The sequence below is a fragment of the Garra rufa genome, chromosome 12, assembly GCF_049309525.1.
Source record: "Garra rufa chromosome 12, GarRuf1.0, whole genome shotgun sequence".
Classification (NCBI taxonomy): domain Eukaryota; kingdom Metazoa; phylum Chordata; class Actinopteri; order Cypriniformes; family Cyprinidae; genus Garra; species Garra rufa.
In genome coordinates, this window is record NC_133372.1 from 27,133,368 (window position 1) to 27,153,306 (window position 19,939).

The following is a 19,939-nucleotide window of genomic DNA, read 5'->3' on the forward strand; positions in this document are numbered from 1 at the left end:
GCCAAGATTTTTAATGTTTAAAAAAGTCTCTTCTGCTCACCAAGCCTGCATTTATTTGGTCCAAAATACAGCAAAAACAGTAATATTGTGAAATATTGTTTACTATTTAAAATACCTGCTTTCTATTTAAATATATTTTAAAATGTAATCTATTCCTGTGATCAAAGCTACATTTCCAGCATCATTAGTGTTCATCAGTCTTCAGTGTTACATGATCCTTCAAACATCATTCTAATATGCTGTTCAAGAAACATTTTTTTTTTAATTATTATTATTATTATCAATATTTAAAACAACGGAGTACATTTTTTTCAGGATTCTTAGATGAATAGAAAGATCAGCATTTATCTGAAATAAAAAGCTTTTGTAACAGTATACCACTCAAAAGCTTGAAGTCAGTATAATGTTTTATAATGCGATTTCTATTTCATATAAATGCTGTTCTTCTGAACTTTCTATTCATCAAAGAAACCTTAAAAATGTACTCAGCTATTTTCAACATGATAATAAATGTTTTTGAATTGATTTTAGAATGATTGCTGAAGGGTCATGTGACTGGAGTAATGATGCTTCGAAATCACAGGAACAATAACATTTTATAATATATACAAATAGAAAACAGTCATTTTAAATAGTAAAAAAAATTGACCGTTTTGCTGTACTTTGGATCAGATAAATACAGGCTTGGTAAGCAGAAGAGACTTCTTAAAAAAAGTAAAACTGGCTGGTATATTAATATATATTCAATATATTGTGTTTTAGAGCATATAGATGATCATTAGCTGGCCTCAGCTGTTACATGGTGCATCTGCTTCATGTAGAATCTTGGAAAAGCTAAGCTACCCAGCTACATACATATTTACATACATACGTAAATAATAAATACATAAATCATAACAAATAAAGAGCAAAACATCTTAAGCTGTTTTTTTTTTTTTTTTTTTTTTTTGGGACCAAATGTCAGTTTGCACCTGCTAATATCCCAATATTAAACGAGCTATAAACCATCTACCATGCTGCAAATCATCTAAAATCATAAAACTGGATTTTCTAGCAAGGCCATGTCGAAATCTCGGTTCATCAAAATAAAAAACAGCTGATAGTAAGCGATGATGATTACTAAACCATCACCTACTATGCATCAGTCTCGAAACGCGTCCGATCAGCTGATCTGCTTTGCATGTCGTGACTCATGTAGGTTATTCCTTCATAAAACCGGCCTGTCGTCATATTAAAAATGTCCGAATGCGATATTATGCTGCAGCGATGTTTACATGATGAAGACCACAGCGAGCAAACCCCTACATATAACGTAGTATTTCTTTTGCTATGCAGATAAGGATGAAAATCCAACCTTCATTATGACATCACGACAAGCACGACGGTTTAGCTATATATTAATAACAATTCACTATGTAACATCGACGGTGTCTCATTCAGTGCTGAATGACTGCAGCTACTAAAAATAAACACATTCAGTGGTTTATAAACAGCATTTTCCTCCTACCTTTCGATGCACTGTCTCTCATTCTCCGATGCCCCAGCTGATGTCAGAAACGCTGACCTTTCATTTGTCATTCGCTAGCTGTCAAAGGTCAGATTGGCGCTTGTCCCAGCGAATCGTGCTGCGTTTTGAATAAGCGCACGAACTGATACTTGAAGCAGGGATGTAGAACTACTTCAGCATCATCGAATCAAAGCCCTCAAGCCAAATCCACAGCCGACCGTCAATTTGAGCTAGTTTTGTAAACATATTTATTTATTTATTGATTTCATATATCGTGTTTTAATGTTTAATTATTCCAACTGTACAAAACATGCACAGAACCGTTCATATTTAGGAAAGCACGGAACGGATTTTTGAATTGGAATCGAATCTATCGCTGATTTGTTGTGCGTGCGTGGTATTATTTTAAGTGACAGGCTATTAAACTGTCATACTTGAGTTTTTTTGTTTTGTTTTGTTTTTATACGAAGGTTGATTATAATTTTATCTGTGTGTCGAACTGTGACACCGCTTAGCAAAAAGCTCCTTGTTTTATTACGTTTCGGGACTTCCGTGATGCCAGACCACAGACGCAGATGGTATCTGGTACTATGGCTGAGACTGAGCTCATGAATATTAATTAGATGATAGTGACGTTGCACTGTAAACTTCCTGGAACGTCCAACCGCTTTGGGAGCGTCTGTTATTTTGCCTTATCAATATTAATAAGGCAAGCCTTCGCCGTAGTAGGATTTGTAAACGGTATTAGATATAAACGAGCAGCCCCTCGGGCCTCGGCCACAGCTTTCCACCCACTGAGTACAACAACCATAGGCAGCCTAAACAGCTGGTCAGATGCCACGTCGCTTTTACGTAAGACGCTTTATCCCGCAGAAAGCTATACTACTTCTAAAAATGTAGCTGTATATATAGGTCTATATTTCTTTATAGAAGATTTGTGCTATTATCAATTAGCTTGTTGAGTAAATGTTGACTTTAGTGGCTTTATTAGTGTTTGGGGTAATGCATTACAAGTAACGCAATATTAGTTTTTCCAAGTAACTAGTAAAGTAACGCATTACTTTTTAGTTGACAAGAAAATATCTTGCTTGACAGATGTTACTTGATAGATATTACTTAATATCTTACTTATGATTTCTCTTAATATGGGGGCAGGAGAGCTTTCAATCAATAAATGGGGAGGAAAAGTAACTGGAGTTACTAACTCCAGCTACTTTTCCCCCCATTTATTGATTAAAAGCTGTCTTGTATTTTTTCTTCTGCGATCTACTTTTCTCTAAGCCTGAGGCTTTTGGTGTGAACAGGTTTTTACATTTGCCAAAAATATAACTTTTTATATTAAAAACAAACAAGCAAGCCCTGCACAGATTTTAAAAATAATGCAAAAGTAACGATAAGTAACATTACTTTCCATAAAAAGTAACTAAGTTATGTAATTAGTTACTTTTTTAGAGAGTAGCTTGATTTTGTAATGCATTACTTTTAAAAGTAACACTGCTTATCATTATATGTATGAAGTTTTTAATGTGTTGAGAAGACGTTTTTGTATTTTGCCACTTGTAGAGTTTCGAATCACAAGAATACACTCAACATTTCTGAGAAAATAAGTTTATTTTCTTTGGGGAAACAAGGAAAGCTCAAACATGTAAATTCTTGTATTGCACAACAAGAAGGTGTGAATATATTTTGAGTGTTTTTTCTATTCCTTATTGTCTGGTATGTAAGACAGACAAACTAAAACAGAACATGGAAGAGAGAAAGCGAAGCAAGAAAGAATAAAAGAAACAGAGAAATAAAACTAGGTTGATATCTATAGTCATGTGTGCCTAACACACCTTTAGCTTCTATGTTTTGGGGACAAAACATGTAATCTAATTGCAATTTAATCTGTGGTTTTGATAGATCTGTGCTTTAATCTTCTATATAAAAAAGTCACTGTTGTTCTGGCTGAACACAGTCAGTTATTAAATGGGTACAATACATAGCCTTGTAACCTTATTAGATTCTTTTCTATCAATGGTTCTTTCAGATATGGCTCCTAAAATGCAATGCTGAGCAATATTTACAAAAGAAGGCCGTGTTTGAAGCACAAAGCATATCTAATATTGTATATGATTATTTTATCACATTGTACTTATATATTGCCATTACTCACATTGCATTGATTTTTAACACAGTTAAACACTGTATCAATGTATTTCAAAGAATAAGGCCTGGTGTTCACAAAAGCCATTTCATCAGATCAAGAAATTGTTCTTCTCCAAGGCATATGTGGCATATTTGGATTATAGAGCTTGTAAAACACACACAATATTTAAAGCATTGTTATGGTGTATAGTAGCATGATAACACTACTATGAAATATATAAAAAAGCAAACATCACAGACAAACATGATATAAAGTAAAGCCCCTTCAGAAATAATTAAATCTCACTGGAATGCTTAAACGGTTCAGTGTCTTATTTACTTACAAGGTTACAGTCGTCTACCCTTCATTATTCATATGCGATTTAATCACATCTGCCGTAAATTTGTACACTCTTGAGTTGAATTCTAGGAACCATTAACACTCTTGTACAACTATTGTACTTGTAAGATATAAGTTGAATTTTACCTTGACTGATTTCCAGATTCCAGCCAATGCTAAATGTCTTTTAAATGTATGAAATCTTTTCAGGAACTGAAACAACCAAACTAGCACTATGAAAACAATACTATACTACCAATGGATGAGTTACAATGATAAATCTTGATAAAGATGATAAATGATAAAGACTAGCATGGAATCTTTGGAAACCAAATGTGGTCGACCAGTAATTCCTCTGAGATGAATCCACATCGTTATCTTTGATATAAGACTGAAAGAGGATTTTCTCAGTGAGTTGAAGCACACCGAGCATCTGTTTGGATGGCGGGGATCTTTGTGCTGAGAAGTGTGCTGATGTTCGGCCAGATCCGATCTGTCTCTGTGTCCGAGAATGTGTACAGGATGCCTTTAGCCCTTCAAAGATACACAGAATTGCATTGCTTTAATAGAAGTATAATTATAAGCACACTGGGTGGGATTTAGTTTGCAATTTAAAATGTGAGGTAAATCCTATGAATGTGTTATGAGCTTACTTATAAAAGTCTGTGACAGGTTTGGCAACATCTTTGTAGTGTCTCAGTCTGGCCACTAGGGCTTCTGGTCTGTCATCCTCCTGTTGAATCAATGGCTCTCCTGTGATGTCATCTATCCCCTGTAAACACACCAGAAATTAGTAAAACTGTTAGAAAGATTATACATAATCCATTGTAATGCTTCTTCCATTGAAAACGTTTATCCCCGTCATCCTCTCATCCACCAACATATTTGTTCAGAACTGTTTGGGGCTGTTCTAACTTGTGCAATATTATGGATAGAGGACTCATACAGTAGTCAACATTTGAAGTGGATCAGAAAAAGTTCAAAGTTGTCCTTTCCTGTTTTGAGGACAACTTCGACGAAAGATTTTGAAATTTGAATATTAGCCCTGAAAACGTGATGTATTTGTTTATTACAAACATACAGCGGATTACTTGTGAATTATTATGATGTTTTATCAGCTGTTTGAACTCTCATTACAGTGCAACCCATTCACTGCAGAGAATCCATTCCTGAGCATGCTGATGCAATTTCTCAAAATCTTTTCCAATGAAGTCATCTACACTTTGGATAGTGTGAGGGTGAGCACATTTTCATTTTTGCATCAACTATTATTAAGTGCTAATAAAAGAGATGACACAGCTAGCAGTGTAATTCAGCAAGAAAACGTTCAAGTTTTTGTGAAATAAACCATGTACAACAGGGGTGTACCAAGTCCTACTCCTAGAGTGCCAGAGTTTAGGTCCAAACTTGTTTCTAACACCTGGTTGTAATTTTGAAGCAATTTCAATGACCTTTATTAGCTGGTTCAGAGGGGGTCTTTAACACTGGAACTAATGGCGCGTTCCAGGCAACCCGTTACTCGTGTTTTTCCAAGCTTCTACCCGTGAAAGTGCACCCGAACGGCAGTCAAACCCGTGATTTCCCACTCGTGAACTCGTACTAGATCGATGTACTCCCAGTTCCGAGTTCTGACGTGACATAGCCTGCGAAACCACTATGTCAGCACCTACGAGTGCGGTGTTTATGCAAGTGGTACACAGTGAAAAAATAGACTTTGGGACAATATAACGTTGCAAACAAATGAATAATAATGTAATAATAATTAATGCGCTCATGACTTGCCTGGAATGCTACAAAGTCGTAAGTCTTGTTTTGAAGTCGTGATTTACGAGCTTAAAAACCTGCCTGGAACGCAGCATTAACTCTGCAAGAAGGTGGATGAATTTTATAAGGGTATTGTTGTTTAAAATGGAAAATTTAAATTCTACTACGCAGAAGCATAGTGGAACATTAGTGGTTTCTATTTGAAGAATATGTTTCAGTCTCACTGTGTTACTCAGTGTGAACATACAATTCACACATTTGTGTCTTAATCCACTGCCTAGTTTAGTGGTAGGTACAGTGCCCAGGGAGTTATCCAGATCAGGCTCAGAAATTAACTTTTCCATTAAGGGGCAATATTTGCCTCCAGTGGCATTTTTTACATTTGTGAGGGTCACCTTATTATTAGAGTTGCATCGATCCGATACTCTGGATCGGTATCGACGTCGATCCAAGCTTTTTGAATGGATCGGATATCGGTGATGCATGACCGATCCAAATTCGATACCGTTACCAGAGTTTTAATAAATGGCAAGAAATAATAGTCTACTGTAAAAACTATAATAATTCATACAAGAACACAATTATTTTAAAACATTGCCTTAAAAATAAAACACAGCCACATGTGACGTGAGTGTGACAGGCGAGTTCATATAGGCGATTTTTTGCAGAGTTGATTTTGACAAGGTAAAAGGGTGTTTTTTTTTACACTACTATTGAGAATTTTTAACCAAAGTATCTTATAGACTTTTCATTAAGACCCTAAAGATGATCTGGGCATCCGATGACCCCTTTAAGATAACAGCTGCAGGTTACCAGCATATTTCTGATGCTGCCCTGCTGTCCAAATCATTCCAGTGCATAGAAATGCTTGCTCTTTAGAAATCAGGAGTACAACTGAGTAGTATAAGTTTAAATAGTATGGTTTCCTTTAGAGAAACAATGATAGAAGTCAATGGAGATTTGTTTTCACATTCATTATTCCCTTATAACCTTCTAACTTTTAACTATTTAAATGTTACTACATACCCAGTTACCAAAAATATGTTCTAAGATTGTTTGCTAATGTTTTTTCTAAATTTTCAAAATGTTTTTAAAAACATGAACATTAAGGGAACGTTCAATTTTATCATTCTGCAAACATTATGGTAATGTTACTTATGAAAGGTCTCTGAACATTCTGAAACAGAAAAAACCTTAAACCTCCAAACGTAAAACATTTCATATAAAAAAAAAGTTACATGGAGAATGTAAAAATAACATTTTTGTGCCAACATTTTAAGAACATTATTAAAGACGTTTTGTAACTTTGAGAGAACCTTTGTAGAACATTACCCAGAGTTCTGAGAATGTTCCCTGTTAGCTAAAAGACTGAAATGTTCACCTGGACACGAGGAGGATTAAAGCACATATTGTACACTCTTCCACTGGGTGGATGTATCCATCGATGTCGCAGCCTTTCCTTCAGTGTTTCCAGGGGGATGTTGAGGTTAATGGCTACATCCAGATCACAGGCACTGTTTAGTGCTTCAGCTTGAGCAAGTGTTCGAGGGAAACCTGAAATGTAAGTGCACAAAATGACTTCTAATACTTGAATACATGTGCAAGGATTATTCACATGAGTCACATTACATTTCCTCTTATCTTATCTTATTTGATTATTACATTGTACGCTATCAGCTGAAGGTTATAAATAAATACTATTTGGAAATGTCTCTTTCGTTGCAACATTTTCATAACTAAAGTATGCCTAAACGTCAAGTTTTGCAATACCACATCCTTATCTGGTGCGGGGTATTACGGTGCTTTGTATCATTATAGAAATGCTAGCAGGGGACCTGCTTTCATTATTTCTGTTACTTTTTTGTTAGTCTACTTTAATAATAAGCTTTAGGATTAGCTTTTGCAGTTTCAGCTTTAATGTGTGCATCCTGTTTTGTAAGTCACGCTGCACATCTTTTGAGTCAATGTTTGATATCCTATCATTCTATATTGGGAGCTACAGACTTTGACTTTCTAAGCTAGCAGCTGTTACAGCTTGTCTGTCTGGTCTCACAAATCAGTGATCAATTGATTAAATGAAAATAGAAAAGAAAAGGCAACATATTTTCAATGCTCTTAGCTTACTTCCTAAAACTGCTAACGCTACAGATTGTTTTGAGTTTCTGACAAATGAAGAAATGAAAGTTTAACTTCCCCTCAAGACATTTAATTTAGTCCAAAACAAATTTAAAATAATATAACAAAAGGATTAAGTATTAAATGGGCTTTATCAACATACCATCTAACAACCAGCTGTATTTGGTCATCTCCTCCAATCTGGGCAGCAAAAGACGTGTCATGACATGGTCTGGTACCAGCAATCCTTTTTTTATATACGTCTTAGCTTGAACACCAGCCTCTGCAAAAAAGACACTGAATGGAACACTTATCTTTCATAGTAATCATTATACTTATGGTTTTACACATATATTTAATAAGCTGTTTTCTATAATGTTTCTCTAAGAGTAAAAGCAACTAACATTCTTTTATTTATGTGACCCTGGATATGTGATATTTGTAGCAATAGCCAACAATATGGGTCAAAAAAAAAAATATATATTATTTTATGCCAAAAATCATTAGGATATTAAGTCAAAATATTCCATGAAGATGTTTTGTAAATTTCCTATGGTAAGTATATCAAAGCTTACTATTGGATTAGTAATATGCATTGCTAAGAACTTTATTTGGGTTTTCTCAATATTCAGATTTGTTTTCTGCACCCTCAGATTTTCAAATAATTGTATCTCAGCCAAATATTGTCCTATCCTAACAAACCACACATCCATGGAAAGCTTATTTTTCAGCTTTCGGTTGATGTATATATCTAAATTTAAAAAACTGACCCTTGCACACATAAACTTTAACTGAGATAGATCAATTATTAATCATATGATTTTTAACCAGCTACTAAAGAGTTAATCATATAATAGATTAGAGCAGTCACCTGAGATTCTTGAGATACTGATTCCCAATATTTAATTTAGAATTTTATCTACAATCATAAAAATAGCAAAATAATGATAAAAAGTCCTAATGCCACTGGGCAAATTAAAACATTTTACAACTAAAAACTAAACATGGATGGCTTGGAACAACTATTGTGTATTTTTAGTGTATTTCTTTGGTAGCTTAATCAGCTTCAAAGTCTAATGTCTTAAATATGTGACCCTGGACCAGTCTTAAGTAGCACAGGTATATTTGTAGCAATAGCCAAAAATACATTGTAAGGGTCAAAACTATCTATTTTTCTTTTATGCCAAAAATCATTAGGATATTAGGTACAGATCATGTTGCATGAAGACATTTTGTTAACTTTCTACTGTTAATATATCAAAACTTTATTTTTGATTAGTAATATGCATTGCTAAGAACTTCATTTGGACAACTTTAAACGCTTTTATGCACCCTCAGATTTCAGATATTTAAATAGCTGTATCTTGGCCGAATATTAGCATATCCAAACTAACCATACATCAACGGAAAGCTTATTTAATAAGCTTTCAGTTAATTTATAAATCCCAATTTCAAAAAATTACCCTTTTTGTGTTCCAGGGTCGCATATATAGTATAAATGGCTAAAGAAATGTTAAATTATTTTAAACCTAATGCTTATTAAAAGGATCCACCAGCCAGTCTAACTTTACTGAGCTAAATAAAAAGTCTACTCTAACTAAAGTGTTAATTAGCATACAATATGTTAATTAGTATGAAAATTGACAGGGGTCTTTCATACGTATGACTGCCAGCTGAAGTCTTAATAGGAGATGTAGGCACGGCAACAGTGCAATAAATCTGAAATGTGGAGTGGCATCTTGCCAGCATGGCAACTTTTTAAGGCATTTACCTCACATGAACTCAAACAAAATGACGCCCGAGGGTGTACTAACCACTTTAGGAGGACCAAATGTTGGCGTTAAACAATCGATTACTCAGTAATCTTAATACATAAACCTCAACCGTGGTGGTTACGCCCCTTCATATGATCAATCACTTCTGTTTTACAGTGGCTGCGTGTCTCAAAACCTAGCGAGATGCCTACCTAGCATTTGTTGGCATCGACAGGGTTTCCAGAGAAAACCAGCCTCCAGGAAAAACCTAAAGTTTGGATATTTTAGAAAAGCACGCACCAGTTTTCGCAGCGATGTTTTCTCGAACAAAGTCGCCACTGGACAAATGTTTAAGGCCGAAATTGTGCGCGATCCTCTCCGATATGGTCCCCTTCCCCGAGCCTGGTGGACCCATGATAACAGCCCGGAATAACTTGGCCATTTCCTCACTGAGCTGCCCTGTTTACAACAAACAAGTCCAAAATTACGTGTGAAATTATGCAACTCATGCACTTATTTAATGTAGTTTGCGATGCAGTGCGCGTTTGCATTACAATTCAGAGATTACAGTTTGTCAAAGCAAATCTTCCGTGCAAAATGAGGGGTGGAGACCTGCAACATCGAAAACCACAGATTCATACAAAAAAGCCACTTTAAAAGTTATAGCTCAAAAACAACAAACAAACTTACCCACCCAACAGAGTAACGTACTGTACTAATAAACTGTTATTTCCACGGTGAAAACAGACCGTTGTCACCGTGCATTACAATTGAGAGTCTTTCGCTGATGCACCGCCTACTGCTCTTTATGTAGACTTGAGCCGTCTCCTCTCTGCAAATGAATGGAGGAGAAACATAAACGCCCTATTTGAAACGCCTCTGGTACAGCATCGCACTGTAAAATATGCACTGTACCGCATAGCAATCGGGTCGTTGTAGCATTTAGTTGCAACGCACTACATAAAAAATCTTGAACACTGATCGATTTGTAAGCTAAATGTTTTGGGATATATGTATACTGTATAGCCTATAAGTTTACAGTTAAGTGATAAATAATGACAGCTACTATTATGCCAAGAGATTGGAGCGGTTAATGTTGCTATGATTATCTCAGGCGAACGTTTCGGATTGTAATTGTTTGTTTATTTACCGCAAGTAAAAAAAAAAACAGGTTTGCTGAAATATATCCAACTTTCAGCTTCCTAGCATTATGGCAAGCCATTTTAGCTTAAAATATTCCCAGTGTTACTAGTCGTACTAGTCTATAATTAAATTCCTAATAGTATGCTACTAATGGCTAGCCTGGCTAACGCCAAACCACGTTCTTTTTCTCGTATTTGAGAAATTATTTACGAATGCCCAGAGCCGTTTATTGGGCGCTACGAATGTTTATCGAATGCGCCTGTGCGTAGCTCATAGCCAATCGTTTCAATTATACCGGACGACGTACGTAGAGCGACAGAAATTCGACAAGGAAGAAGACAAAGAGTTTTGACTGAGGACAAAGTTATGCTTCATTAATTATTTATCAATCGTAATTCAACGCTGACTTTTTAGCATGCATTTGACCGAATTGTCTGCTTTTGTCTTTATTTCCTATTACATAAGTCTCTTATACTTTATACTTACACTTTTATAGTGGCTAATATTGTTCATTAAAACTGGCATTTAACAAAAAAGGCAGAGTTGTGCTCGTCATGTTTCATTTTATTATACATAGAGTAAAGATGTATTATACACAGTGCAAATATAGCTTAAATCACATTAATATGTTTATTATTTTCAAAATGAGTACGAAAAGAGAGTTGTGGTTTATATTTTGAAGAAAACAAAGAGGCAGTGGTGTTTGATATCACTTCCTTTTATTGTAATTATTGTTTTGTAACGCGTTGCATGAACCACTTTTTTGTCGCTATTAATATGTTTAACATTAAATTAAATGGAAAAGAGGCAATGCTGTTTGATATAAAATATTTCGTTTCACTGTAATGTTGTACATTCCCTGAACTACGATTTTGCAGCTATTAATATGTTTAAATGAAAACGAAAAGAGGCAGAGGTGGTTGATCTCATATTTCGTCTTATTGTAAATACATACAATGAAGCAGTGAAGATAACCGGAGTAGAAAAGGCGAGCTGACTGACGTTATCAAGTACACTGCTGTTCCATTTGCAGAATTGCAGAACTTGAATCCTCACGTCCTCGGGAGTTCGTACTCCCAAGTCAAACTTCCAAGTCCGAACTACGAAGGACGCAAGTCCGAACTTTGCGTACTTGGTATTGAGAAAGGCCTTGTGTGTAACTATCTAAGGCTGCATCGAAAGATAACTTCGCGTCTGCTGCCATGCTGGATCTATATTTATAAACAAACTGCTTCGGTGAGTTGCATAGAAGGCGTCATCGTCTTGCTGCTCCCTCCCCGTTCTGTGATTGGTTCCCTATCTGAGGTGAAAATTTGGTCCATGGTTTCCAGCATGGGGAAACCCAGGCTAACTAATGGCAAGAGAGCTCTCTAAATCAATATTTTTACTAGTTACAGTTACAATTAGAGAGCTCTTTAATTTCATTACAGGGCTCTGAAATCAAACATATCTTTAAAGGGCACCCTAAATATTAAGACTTGTATAGTTTAATATAACATAAATGATGTCAGCGATGATAATTTTTTGTCATCCATTGTTTCAGATTTCTGCCTCCATCACTACTAAAGCAAGCTCCTGATTGGTTAACAAGGTGCGGATTTTCGCCACAGTTCAGATTTTTTAACTTATTATTTTTAACAAATCACGGCTTATGCGCGTCAAACGCCTGAAAGGCTCAGTTCGCGCCATGGCATTCATGCAAATCGTGGCATTTGCGCTGCAGGGAGGTCGATTGCGTCTTTGCGTTGCCTTAACATGTAAATCATTCGTGCCACACAGAGTACAACCGTTCTATGTAATCAAAATATTGGTGCCCTCTAGTCAGTACCGCCGCTCCCTATACGCAGAGTACGCAGTCTGCGTAGGGCACCAACTCCCAGGGGGGGCACCATCCCAGCTGCTCAAAAAAAATATTTGTATTATTTTATTATTTTTATTATTATTTATTTTAGTTTTTATATAGCCTATTATAATAATAAATTAATATTAATAATATACATATACAAAAAAAAAACAAAAAAAAAAAACGTATATATTGCATTTTCTGTGAACACAGAGTAGGCTAGTAAGCACACGTGATGACACGCAGCGACGCGCCTTTAACTCTGTTTACGGCTGCATATTTGGCCAAAAATGATGATAATAATTGATGAACAATATGCCTGGTCCTGGAAAGAGACATCAACAGTCCGGCGCCGAGAAACGAAAGAAAAAAAAAGGCCAAGATGAAGCCCGTGCATCACTTAGGTACGTTCATAATCCTGTGAAACTTTATTTTATTCTGTCGACGTTAATGGTGTTTTAATGTCGGTAATAATTTCACGACTAAGTCAACTTTCTTAATATGAATACAAGCAGATCTAAGTAAACAAAATGACTTAAAATGCATTATATTAAAACACAGAGGCAATTATGATTATTGATTAATAATGACCATATGGTGTCATTAAATAACAGTGTTAAAATACATAATCTAATACAAAATTAACAGTTTACATTACAATTTTAATAGAAATGCCTGAAAAGGGCACCAAAGGCCTTGTAAATGCAGTTGTTACACTTACATGATGATCGAATTCCTTGTTTAATATTGACCAAACATTTAATTAAAATGTCCACATAATCTTTCCTATCATTTCCTCAACAAAAATATGTGGACATCATAACCCTTGTCTGCTTTATTGTCAAAGTCTGCTTTATTGTCAAAACTGCCACATGTACAGTGTAAAAACACAGAATAAAAATATATTTAAAAAATACAGACAAATACAAATATTATATATTCTATAAAACACAATTTACAAGCATGGACATGATAGAAAGATAGATAAAAAGGCAGATAACCATGGTTTTTATCATAGTAAAACTGCTTAATTTCCTTTTGTATGATTCTGAGATTATTAAATGAATCAGACAACTGTATAAAATCATAGCCATTGGAGGTAACTCTTTTTTGTTGATAAAACTCTTGCTCTTGCTATTTCGCTTTTTTATTTACCTTTTTGACCAAAAATAACTTCCGTAATATTTGGGGGAGGGGGCACAAAAGTAAATTTCTGCTTAGGGCACCCATTTGGCCAGCAGCGGCCCTGCCTCTAGTCCAAATTATGTATAAAATGATGTGGATTTTTAAAATAATGTAAATCTTTCATAGGTTTTCTACTACATATTTCAGTAAGAGACATCATTTATTAAATTATGCCAAACAAGTCTTAATACCCAGGGTATTACTGAGTTCTGTAATAGCATTTTTACTAAAACATTTTTTTAACAATAAATACCATTTTGTGGCTCTTTAATGTGTCTTGAAATTTCACTGTATTGCCTCATTAGATCAATCGACACATAAACCAATTTCTTACTTACTTGAAATGAACATAAATGCTCATCAGAAAGTATGCAGAAAACTCACAATTTTTCAAGCTTAAGTCCACCAAAGTTAATCTACTCTCCTGTCTGATTTCGTTTTTCAGACAAAATGTTATAATTGGTCATTTCGCCTGTCAATCAAGCTGTTTGCGAAGGGTCAATTGTTACTAGTACGAATTGAATTGGAGAGCTCTGTAACTAGTAAAAATAGAAAAAAAAAATAGTTACAGAACTCTGTAAATAAAAATGAATGGACATTAATAGACGTATGACTGGTAAAAACTGATTTGTAGAGCTCTCTAATTGGAATTGTTACTAGTAATAATTGAATTATAGAGCTCTGTAATTATCATTGTTAGTAGAATGTAATTGTAGCACTGTCTAATTAAATTGTTACTAGTAAAAATGCAGTAAAAAATTATGACAAGTAAAACTGGGATTATTTTAGGCTATAACGGCTTGCCATATTCAGAGTCAGAGGCACACGTGATATTATTTTGCAAGAGGATCTTTCCAGAAGAAAATAAAACCTTAAGTGCGTTCCAATTTGCATACTTGTGCACAATTCTGTGCTATTCCAAAACAAAATGCATTTTAAATGCCCGAATGATGCAGTTATTTAACTGAATAAGGTGAAACTTAACTGTTGCAGGTTTCCTAAATTTATCATATCTCCAATGTTTTATTAAGTAACCATATACGCTTCATACACTAGATAGTATAATACAGTGCATAGTATAAGTGCATATTGTGCATTATATCATTTGAGATACAACTACGGTTATCCTCTCCACATACAACAAAACTGTAAACACATGGGTAAAACTGGTGTGATATTGCCCCCTGTCTGATTTGTGACATGATACATTTGTTGACTGTTATGTGGATGAAAAAAATCTACAGATGCCACATTGTTTCCGTCATTTTTTACGTAAAAATGGGCCACAGCATTGATATCAGACCATAGAACAATTTTTTTCAAATGGGGTGCAAATCATAAAATCATACCTGTATTAAAATTGCAATTTTTTATTAAAACACACACACACACACACACACACACACACACACACACACACACACACACACACAAAACTGACATATTTAATATTTTAATCTATCCCCTCAACAACAGTTGTTTTATTGAATAACATAAAATACAATTCTGACTTCTGGGAAAACCAATCAGTTAATTATTTTTTATCTATTGTTTCTGTCAATAAAAAGTTTAAAAACAAGCAGTTTTCTCATCGTTACATCAAAGATCTCACAGGAAATATTTTACATAGGTGGCCTTGGAGACAAAAAGGTTAAAAGAACCACAGAACAGCTCTAATCCCCATGTCAAACATTTATTTCCGAGGTGCCTTACGGTGGCGTCAGAACATAAGAGATATTAAACGCAGTTCACTTCGGGTATGCCATGTCAAAATCAGTCGACTCTTTAAACCTTCTATATGACAGGAGTCATTCTGCACCAAAGAAAGTGGTGAACTTTGAGCGTCAGGACCCGGAAGCGTGTTATTTTATTGTCACATGGCTTGAAGATTTCAATAACAACAAAAAATGGCGACAATCACGTTGTTCGCTGTAAGGCTTGCTGCGTCATTAAAAATATTCACGTAAACAAGGGAGTTCAGCGTTGGAAATGCAGGTAAGTACTTTTGCAGTCGGTAGAATAGTACATATGTCTAACTGTGAGGGTGATATTATGTTAATGTTTTCACGTTAGAAGTATGTGATGTTTGTTTTTGCCATGAGAGGGGTGTGTGCGCGCGCTGTTGGGCGTTAGCGCGCATCAATACAGTACAATAAGACGACTCACAAGATATCAGGCAATTAAACGAAACGACATAGCAAGTAAAACAACCGATATACACGCAGATTATTTACAATACCTCTTGTGATATTATATAGCAAGTAATCATGTAATGCCGTTTCGTCTAATAACTTATGTATAATTGATTGTAGACTGTACTGACCTCATGGCGTTCTAACAGGCTTTTTGCTCAAACACGTTTTGTAATCATGTTTAGTTTATCATTTATATTGCTCGAATGTTCCTAACATCAATTACTTTATTTAAATCTGCACTTTTATCAAACACAAACATTTTTCTGTGCGAAGTCGCAACAGACTACAACAGCGAATATGTTCCCGTTTTAACCCACTGAAATGTTTTTCTTTCCTTTTTTCCCCGAAACAGCCGCTAGAGGAATGTTACGCAGATGTTTTGTCATTATTTGGCAGGCGTTTCCACTGTCCTGAGATAGCAAACACGACGCGCTGATGGAGTTGTTTACAAGAAGAGATTCGCACGGAGGGCGGGGATGTTGTGGGCGGAGTCTGCGAGGCGATGTGGGAGGAGCCAAACGCATGCCAAAATACGAGAGTAAAGTATAGAAGGTGGAGTCAGAGTTACCATAACAAGTCTGTCGTCAGAGGGGTGGTGTGTATAAATAATTAAAGCTCAAAACGAAGGTATTGAATCTCTTGCTGTCAGATAGGGAGTTGACATCTGATGCAGTGTGAAAAAGCCAAATCATGGTATTAAAAATTCCAAATAATATAATAAAATTCTTTAATGATTGCATCTACTCATTCATGCTTATAAAATGCAGATGGAAAATCGGGTTTATTAACACTATGCTACACATGAATTGTTTTGTCTTGAACACATCACATTTTGATATTTAAAGTGATATTATATTGATATAAAGTGTTATCCCTGAAAGAACATGGACAAGAAGATGTGTGAAGAACTACTGCCCTGGCTCTGCTTGATTTGACAGGCTGCCCTGGTTCAGTTATCACAGTGCTGATGCTGTCCATCTTAAAGGTACAGTACTGTGATAACTGAAGGATGGCTGCCATCTTGACATCTGGCCTCACAAAAAGATTTATTTTACAGGTGAGAAAGAGGTAAATAAATAAAACAAGCAACAAACAATTCAGTTAAATACCGAGAAATCTGTGATGAATCCTGTTGTAATAATAAACTGTGTCACACTGTTGGTTGCCTTATAATTTTATGTATGAAATATGCACATTATAATAGCTTGTCATCAGATCTAGCAAAAAGTTTTTGACATTACGATGGAAACACTTTACAGTAAGGTTCATTAGTTAACATTAATTAGCTAGTTTAGTTAACATGAACTTTCTAATCTTAGTTCATGTTAATTTTTACATTTACTAGTGCATTATTTTTTAAGTGCTTGTTAACATTAGTTAATGCACCATGAATTAACATGAACTCATGACGAACGCCATATTTTCATTAACAGATATTAATAAATACTGTATGTATTGTTCATTGTTTGTTAACACATTAACTAGCATTAACAAATGGAACCTTATTGTAAAGTGATACCATTTTGACAATATGTTTTGGGAAATGAAACAAAATCATTAAAATAATTATCACTTTTCACTCATGTTTTTCCTGAAGAGTATTAAAAAATTAAGGCAATATTTCAGTTTGCATTCAATTTAATTAAATTCAATTCAAAAAACTTTCTTAGCCCCAAGGGGCAATTCAAAAGCATATCGAGCAACACTTCAAAACAACCTTATTACCAAACAAATGCACAATGTACAAATAATTAATAGTAAACCAAAATAATGACAATAACAACAGTGAATAAGAACAAAAGTAATTTGGTACAAAACATTACAGAAACAGTGTTTTTACAGTGTCTTCTTTTATGTATGCTCTGTAACTTTATATATATATATATATATATATATATATATATATATATATGTATATATAGATTGGCACAGAAATATATTTTCAGATAAACACATTTTTAATCAAGCTTTGAAAGTATTATAGTTTCTATGTTTTTCAAAGACTTTTCAAAACATTATATGTACATTCTTATGTATTATGCTGATGTTTGTCAATTCCCATCCTACCTACATTAACTTCTGTTTAAGGGCAACTTGAAACAGTCAAATTAAAACATTTGTTCAGATTTGACATCTGAAACAATTGAAAAGCCCATGTCAATTAAAATAGACATTTACTGTATGTTCTTTGAGAAATCCATTAAAAGCCAATGGTTTCTGCAAAGGAGGTTAAGGAATATATTAAATGTCTTTATATTTAAAATATCTTAAAGCATATTAGAGTTGTTGTCCTTTTCAAAATATGTTTCAAAATGTATATGCTATTTCAACATTAGTTTTATTTATTATTCAAATCTTTGTGAATATTGGAAAAGCCTTGTACATATTAACATTTGTTTTAGGCAACTTGTACTACAAAAAAAAAAAATGTTTACTTACATGAAACAATATGAAAACCAATCAAATGATGGTTTCAAAAAAATAATACCTGCTTTTTCTGTTTCTATAAAATTGTGCTTATTTGTAATGTCAGACATTTAAAAGCCATGAAGCCAAACCCTGAAGCATTTGGAATCTCTGAAAAGCTAATGTTAATTAAAATGGGCATTTACAGTATGTTCTTTGAGAAATTCATTGAAATCCGTTGGTTTCTGCAAAGGAAGAAATTGTGTTTCTCAATTATTTGGTTAAATAATATATTGAATATCAATATATATATATATATATATAATATATCTCAAAGCAGTCAAGTTGCTGTCCTTTTTTAAATAAACACACTTGGAATCTCTTTGCACATACTTTAGTTTGTATGTTTTCCGAAGACAAAATGTACATGTTATTACAACATTAGTTTACATCCTTATTTATTATGCAAATGTGTGTAAATATTAGCAGGAATGGGAATTCCCATACTTTTACATACATTAACATTTGTTTTAGGGCAACTTGTACTACAAAAAAAAGATGTTTACTTGCAAACAATCTGAAAGCCAATCAAATGTAAGTTTCAAAAAAATAATACCTGCTTTTTCTGAAAAATAAATAAATCAAATCAAATGTTTATAAAAAAGTAAAAAAAAAAAACCTGCTTATGTCAATTAAAATGGGCATTTACAGTATTTTCTTTGAGAAATCCATTAAACGCAGATGGTTTCTTCAAAGAAAGAAATTGAATTTGTCAGTTCAAGGAGGTTAAATAATATATTGAATATCATTCTATAATGTATATACAAGCACATATAATGCTATATAATAGAGTTGCTGTCCTTGTCAAATAAACACTTGGAATCAAACTTTGCACATACTTTAGTTTCTGTTTTACAAAGACTACAAAATGTATACAAGTATAAACTTATTTATGCAAATATATATAAATATTAGCAGAAATGGGAATTCACATCCTTCTACATGCATTAACATTTGTTTTAGGGCAATTTGTACTATAAAAAAAGATGTTCACTTACACGAAACAATCTGTATATATATATAATGTAGATCAAAGTAAATATAATGTATAATAACATTTCTGCCCTTCTCAAATAAACACACTTGTAATCAAACTTTGCACATACTTTAGTTTCTATGTTTTACAAAGACTACACAAATGTATGTTTTACATTCGTTTACATCCTAATTTATTATGCAAATTTGTATAAATATTAGCAGAAATTGCTGGAGAATGTCCCATCGTTCTACATTTATTAACATTTGTTTTAGGGCAACTTGTATTACCAAAAAAGATGTTTAATTACATGAAATGATCTGAAAACCATTAAAATAAATGTTTAAAAAAAATAATACCTGCTTTTTCCGTTTACATAAAATTGTGCTGATTTGTGATTCAGACATTTCTTTGCACATACTTTAGTTTCTATGTTTTACAAAGACTACAAAAATGTATATGTTTACATTTATGCAAATTTGTATACATATCACAAGAAATTGCTGGAGAATGTCTCATCCTTC

The 19,939-nt window shown here is 34.0% G+C and overlaps 1 protein-coding gene and 1 long non-coding RNA gene across 2 annotated transcripts; one reads left to right on the forward strand and one right to left on the reverse strand.

Moving 5' to 3' along the window:
- Nucleotides 1-3,099: 3,099 nt before the first annotated feature.
- On the reverse strand, nucleotides 3,100-10,060 carry LOC141346721 (adenylate kinase 4, mitochondrial-like). The gene is made up of 5 exons (XM_073851660.1): nucleotides 9,908-10,060; nucleotides 8,017-8,136; nucleotides 7,120-7,292; nucleotides 4,628-4,746; nucleotides 3,100-4,508 (listed from the first exon to the last, which is right to left on the reverse strand). The coding sequence occupies exons 1-5, from the start codon at nucleotides 10,047-10,049 to the stop codon at nucleotides 4,382-4,384; spliced, it is 681 nt and encodes a 226-aa protein (XP_073707761.1). The 5' UTR covers nucleotides 10,050-10,060; the 3' UTR covers nucleotides 3,100-4,381.
- Nucleotides 10,061-15,504: 5,444 nt separating this feature from the next.
- LOC141346282 (uncharacterized) lies at nucleotides 15,505-16,712 on the forward strand. The gene is made up of 2 exons (XR_012357184.1): nucleotides 15,505-15,773; nucleotides 16,326-16,712. It is a non-coding gene; the product is annotated as an uncharacterized lncRNA (long non-coding RNA).
- Nucleotides 16,713-19,939: the final 3,227 nt, after the last annotated feature.